Below are 6,352 nucleotides of genomic sequence, written 5' to 3' on the forward strand. Positions count from 1 at the left end.
TACCTGTTTCTGTACAGAAAGTACAGAAACAGGTGCACACTGATCTCTGAAACTGGTGAAATAAACCAGGAGAAGTTCGGAGAAAGAGGGGGGGGGGAATCTAGAGGCAAAGGGAGAGACACTGGCTTTTTATGTGACAGCGGCACATCTGGAATCATTTCATACTTTATTTTTTTACTGTCAAGTTTTAACCCAGCCAGCAATGTCACACAGGATTTTCACTCTGGTATAAATCAAAAGGTGACTGGGGTCAAACTTGTTGACGGAAACCTCTGTGCAATCCTGGAATGTAGAAGTTAAACACACGTCACTTAGAAGAGCAACTAACATAACCTTCAAGTACAATATTATCATCCTGTTATATTTTATATTATGTGTGGCTGGAAATATTTGACTGTACATCATTAGCGTCATTGGTTTTTTCCTCCCACTCGGGGGACGGAAATGGTTCAACACTGCCCTCTACAGGAAAAATTAAATCAGTTCAGGTGGTTAAAATTTATTAATATCTATTACATAAGAGTATTGTACAAACACTAACAGACATCAGTTATTAAATTTTGTTACATGTATACAGTTACACCAGTTACATTGTAATATGTAATATTTCAATTATGCCTCAATGCGTTCATACTACTCTACTTAACAGAGCTCAGTCTCAGTGTGACTACTTTAGAACGTTGCACTTCAAAAGTTACGTACTAATCAGTGTGGTTTCAATCAATTATAGCTATTTTTTTAAAGCAGTGAATATGAATACTCAATGCAACCCAAAAAAAAAAAAAGTCTAAGAGTGTCTAGAAATCTAAGAACAAGGCAACATGTGAGCTTTCAAAAATGACTTGGAACACTTACACGTCTCGCTAGTCTTTTGAAATACGCGACCAAAAAGCCTGCAGTGAATCCCTTAAACAACCAAGCCTTTCAGAAAGAGGTGGCAATATTTGAAGTTCCTAGAAAATGCTCAAATGTCTTCGGATTTTAAAGACTCGGCACAATAATCGGGCACTTCTGTGTTGCAGCAGAAATTAACTTGCATCGCTTATAATCTTGTGAAGGCCATCCTTCAGGCAAATAGTGATGTGAACAATCAATGAGAAACAAATGCATGTTATTCTGTTAGACGCTTAACGATCGCAGCTTGAAATAGAGAAATAACAGATGATGACTTCGCTGTAACTTTTAAGATGCATGAACGTGATGCTGTTAGTTCCGCTATTATGTGGTGTTGTTGAGTAACTGGACTACAAGTTGAATAGATTTACCAAGACGATTTTCTGAAAAGTCTCAAAAGTGTTAACAAACCCTGTAAAAAAAATTACCACACATCAAAACACTGAACTGGATTACATCGAGTTGATTTTTTTGGTCCGTGCTGTAAGGTGAACTGTCCGAGACGGAGAAAGGACAGAGTAGAAAGTGAAGAGTGATAGAAAACAGAGTATGTAGTGGCATCCTGTTACATCACAGCAGAATAAGGCTGGGTGAGGAGTGGACGTGAATGTAAATGTGTGATTCAGTGCAAGATCTCAATGAGCAGACGCTTAAAGTCTCCCCCACACTCCGAGTCCAGGGCGTCTTTCAGGGTGACGTCATACTTCTCCAGGTACATGTCCTTCACCGTCTCCAGGTCAATCTGAGGGTTGGAAACAGGACAGTGGTGCATCCATAACATTTATATTCTGTAATATTTATATTTTTATTGCTCAATTCATCATCAATGACTCAAAAGACATGAATGTACCATCAAATGAATGGAAAGCTCTTCAAGTCAGTGTAAAAAGTTATTGCCTTTTGCTAGAGAGTTGGCTAGAGTAGGCAAAAATTGTACTCAAAAGTTCTACTTTGATTTATTTTTACTCAAGTACGTAAAAAGTATCTGTCCAAGAAATGACTCAAGTAAGAGTAAAACTACATTTAATAAAAAAGAAGCTCACGTACTGAGTCACCGATCAAAGAATCAATCATTTAATAATTAAAAATTACCTTCCCTAGACATGTATTACCAAAGTTCTGTACAGAAAGGCGGTGAACATTTATAGCACTGCACTTTTGCAAGACGTCGCAATCATACCTTTAACTCCCTGTCAAGTCTATAATAACACCCCAGGCTGTGTACACACACACACACGCGCGTGCACACACACAAACATACACACGCACACGTTTGCATGGGTATCTTTGTGGGGACTTTCCATTGACTTCCATTCATTTCTACAGCCTAAACCTAACCCTAACCAAAACTCAATTCACACCTTAGTCCTAAATCTGACCCCTGACCCAAAAACAGCGTTTCCCCTTGTGGGGACCAGACTTCGGTCCCCACAAGGAGCAGGGGTCCCCACAACGTCGTATGTGTCAGGAAAATGGTCCCCGCAAGATATTACAAACAAACACACTTTACCTCAGAGCGGCCTACGATGATGCGTATGAGCGTGTCTTCATCAGTGCCAAGTCCCTTCATTGCAGCATTAAGGCGGCGAGCAAAATACAGCTGCGGGTTCTTAGCACACCTCACTGTCAATCAACACACATACACATGAAATAAGCAGGTGTCAGTCGTAAATAAATACAGTGATAAACAATTTCTGCTTACCAAGAGTAACATAGCAGTCCTTGAGGGTTCCTGTCGCCTCGGCATCAATCGTGTCCAAAATGTCTGTCCCCGAAAGCTGCATGCGAGCAAGGCAGCATAAGCGTGTGTGAAATTAATGAAAGGAGGCAAACTGATTCATTTTGGAGTAGGTTCACTACGGTGCGGTACGTACGGACTCGTAGGCCTTAAAGGTGGCCTGAAGCTGCATGTAGTTCCTGTGTGTCAGGATGTAGGTGAAGGTCGACTCGTCTGTACCAAACCTGCCCTCACCTGCCTGTTGTGTACACAAAACGAAAATAATACGCCAACATATGTGAGTGTTTGCAGTTGTATTAGGTATCTCTCTCAGACTGTTATTTGCTCACAAAGCGGTTAAGAAGACAGTTGATATCTTGGCCAGGTGTTAGAGAAATGAAGACATAATTTTAGGAGGCTGGTTGCAAGTTCTTTGATGACTGAGGAGTGATTGTGAAGAGGTGGTGAATTTATATTAAAAAAAGTAATGCACTTTTGTGAAGAAGGAAAATGATAAAGTTTTAAAATTAAAGTATTTTTGATCTAGTTTCTACTGCAAATACTTGAAATAAGATAAAACTAACCTATAAGTAACATTTCAGCACAATATTGTTTGAAGCCAATTCCTTGATACTGATTAAAAACCTCTTAGTTTCACTGGGAGATTTTTTTCACTTATAACAAGACATTTTTTTCCCCATGTTGGAAGTTAAATAATCTGCCAGCGGGACTCGTAATTTTTCATCAGCTTTAAGGAATTAAAACAAGCTGCCATTTCTTGCTGAAAACTTACTTCCAAGTTATTTTTGTCCCATTTCACATATACCAAAATATTTGAACTTGAAACCAGGCCAAAAATACATGGTGACATTTTGCTTTTTTTTGCGGTGCAGCATTGATGATCTAAAGTCTCAGATTTTCTGCCCATTTCTCCTTGCAAAAATACTTAAAGCTCAGCGGGATCAGATGAAGAGCCTCTACCTTTTTAACAACCTAAACCTGCTTCAAGCATCTCCACAAATTTGTTCTTGCTGCGCTCCTCATCGCTCACTACTGTTTGTTCACTCTTGTATTATCTTACAAACCTCTGAGGGCTTCCAGAACGTCAGCCTTTACTCTGAGATTAAATTACACCGACAGCTACCGATTCGATGACTTCTGAAAGTAATTGGTGGAACTGGATTGCATTAGGGTAGTGGGGGCCTAAATCTGAATCCATGCCTTTGCTTTTCTGATTCTGTATTTGAAAAGAACTTTTGAAACTGAGCCATTTCCTTCCACTTCACCATCATGTTTCTCTTGAGCTGAATGCATCATAAAGAGAAGCTTGTACTAGGACACCTCAAACAGAGACAAGGCGTCCTGTTCGGCCAAATCCTCATCCACCTCGTAGCCCTCGTCTCTGCTCGCCTGCGAAGGAAGACATGGGAGAGCGAAGAGAGGGGAGAGGATCAGAAAGATGGGTGGAGAGAAAGAGAGAGAGAACATTAGGGGCAAGTCAAAGAGGGTGGACAACAAAAACAACACAAGGCGTTTAATGAGTCAGCAGTCATCTGGAGCTCATAAATAGGAAACAGTTGAAGGCCACTGAAGTTCCCCAGAACGGCACTGCTGTAAGACATGAGTCACTCTCTCTTTTTGTCCTTTTTTTTTTTATTTATTTACCCGGGGGAAGGAAGGAAAAAGAGAGGAAGCTGAGTTGGAGGGGGCACGGAGGCCCAAGCTATGTGACGAATTTGGCAGTGGGTGAGCCGAGGCACCAGCAACGACTCTGAGAAACAATCTGAGGGAGAAAGAACACAAGCAGCGTTCTTCTCCCGTCTGGACTCTCCTTCCAGACTCGGGCGGCGGGGCCAGAGGGAGCGCTTTCAGTCGATGACCGAAACCCCAACAATGGTCGATTTTTGTACCTGCAGCAGTGAGATCAGCAGGTTCCTAACGTCTCCGCTGGTATCGCCCTCTATGTCCGCCTCCAGGTCACGCTCGTTCACTGAAAGGAAACAATAAACACCTAGAAAACCAGGCAGACGGATGGTACCGAAAGACTTGAGCAGAAGTTCGCCTTCCAGCAGAATTGTTTTTGGTTTTTTTTTTGCTTTGTAGCAATTGTTGTAACCTGACCAAATAGGAAAAAGTTCTTCCTTTCATTTGGCTGGCTGTACTTTTCATAACGAACAGAAAACAAAAGCCGGTAGATAGTTTGAAAATCCTACCCTGGACATAAGCCTCCTTGTAGCTCCTGATATCCTGTGGGATAAATGAAGACGAGGCCGAGTGAAAGTCAACACCAACACACAGTTAAAACACACTGAATCTCAGTTCTACAGTTTTTGTTTTATTAATTTTTTTTTTTTTTTTAAAAAGGACAAAAGCTCAAACACAACGTATTCCTCCTTTTATTCAACACCACCAACCTAACTCACTGCCCACCTCGTTTGTAGCCGTGCACAGGATCTCCACCAGGACAGCCTCGTCCGTTCCCGCCCCCTTCATCGCCTTCCTGAGTTCCTTGGCGAAGAACACCTGCGGCGCGTCCAACATGGCCACGACGGCGTTTTCAAAGCTACCGGTGAGCTCCTTCTTCAGCACCTCCTCCAGCTCCTGACAGACAACACAGCTCAGCTGGATTTGCATCAGAGGGCACACACACACACACACACACACACACACACACACACACACAGAGCAGAGAACAGAGGAGGGTGGGGCACTCACGTCGTCATACTTTTCAAAGTAGGCCTGTTTGATCTCCAGACGCTGAGTCGCAGAGCGATTGGCCAGGATCTGCATGATAGCTTCCTCGTCTGTGCCTGGAAAACATGAAGAAACACAGAAATTAGAAACTAGAGCGTCTCCCACACAACTAATCACATTTTAGGCTCTTCATTAGAGGGGCGGTGTTATGGATTTTCCAGGTACGACGTGCTATTTTGTAGCACAATCAAGTAACTATTACCTCAGTTGTTATAAAAAAAATGTTGTGAATATCAAACGTGACGTCAGGCCTCTGTCTCTTTAAGAAGCTCCTGCTCTGTCTGACACTCCACCTTCAGGAAGTCGTCACAACAACGTTCTTCTGCTAAAACGTTTGCATCATTTTTACCAGCGTTTCACTGAGAAGCAGCTCCTATAACACCAGGTGTTTGCTAATTGTTGCTGGCTAGTCTGAAGGAGCTGAGTGGGGGAGGCAGCGCTTGGTTATGCCACTCGTCTTCTGCATCCAGCGGTGATTAAAGGATTTCTAAAACATGCATGAAAGAGTCAAGGCAACACTGCTGGTGGGTTTTTGATGAGGGAAAAAAATATAACATGATATAAAGGTAAAATAAATTTTAAAAAGTTGGTTTTATATAATATTGCCCCTTTAGGAATGTTCCAGTTTTAAAAGGGTTTTCAAACAATGTTCATAAAGATTTTTTTTTTTTTTTGGTTCCTGTGTACTTACCTAAACCTTTACATGCTTTTCTAATGTTTTTGATGTCAGCCGTAACGTCAAAGTCCTCACATGGGACTACGGTGGGCTGAGGGGAGAAAACAGAGACAGATGATTGAAGAAATTGCAAGATTGCAAGAAAAAGAATCACAAAGCGACTACAATTAAAAGGAGACGCTGCAGAGGATTTGTTATGGTATTGCATCCAGGAAGTAGTCTCTCCCGCAGGAGCAGGGTGCTGCTGCCTGTGCTGAGTCATGGGGGCCAGCAGCAGCAGCAGCCTCTTCCTCTGCTCTCCTCTTCCTCTC

The 6,352-nt window shown here is 42.1% G+C and overlaps 1 protein-coding gene across 2 annotated transcripts in view; it reads right to left on the reverse strand.

Annotated features, from left to right (window-relative positions):
• Nucleotides 1-1,121: 1,121 nt before the first annotated feature.
• The window catches only part of LOC106961871 (annexin A13-like), a 9,072-nt gene continuing 3,841 nt past the window's right edge, over nucleotides 1,122-6,352 (reverse strand). Inside the window, exons 2-11 of one of the 2 annotated variants that reach the window (XM_015055949.1) lie at nucleotides 6,057-6,132; nucleotides 5,327-5,421; nucleotides 5,042-5,209; nucleotides 4,825-4,858; nucleotides 4,522-4,601; nucleotides 3,953-4,021; nucleotides 2,769-2,870; nucleotides 2,597-2,672; nucleotides 2,405-2,517; nucleotides 1,122-1,636 (exon numbers count right to left, since the gene is read on the reverse strand). In XM_015055949.1, the coding sequence (XP_014911435.1) occupies nucleotides 1,517-1,636; nucleotides 2,405-2,517; nucleotides 2,597-2,672; nucleotides 2,769-2,870; nucleotides 3,953-4,021; nucleotides 4,522-4,601; nucleotides 4,825-4,858; nucleotides 5,042-5,209; nucleotides 5,327-5,421; nucleotides 6,057-6,132 (933 nt within the window). In that variant the 3' untranslated portion in view covers nucleotides 1,122-1,516. Of the gene's footprint in view, nucleotides 1,637-2,404; nucleotides 2,518-2,596; nucleotides 2,673-2,768; nucleotides 2,871-3,952; nucleotides 4,022-4,521; nucleotides 4,602-4,824; nucleotides 4,859-5,041; nucleotides 5,213-5,326; nucleotides 5,422-6,056; nucleotides 6,133-6,352 lie in introns of both variants that reach the window. The other variant, XM_015055947.1, reaches the window with a different exon arrangement.

The sequence above is a fragment of the Poecilia latipinna genome, unplaced genomic scaffold (genome assembly GCF_001443285.1).
Source record: "Poecilia latipinna isolate Pla-1442-1.1 unplaced genomic scaffold, P_latipinna-1.0 Scaffold1344, whole genome shotgun sequence".
NCBI classification, from domain to species: domain Eukaryota; kingdom Metazoa; phylum Chordata; class Actinopteri; order Cyprinodontiformes; family Poeciliidae; genus Poecilia; species Poecilia latipinna.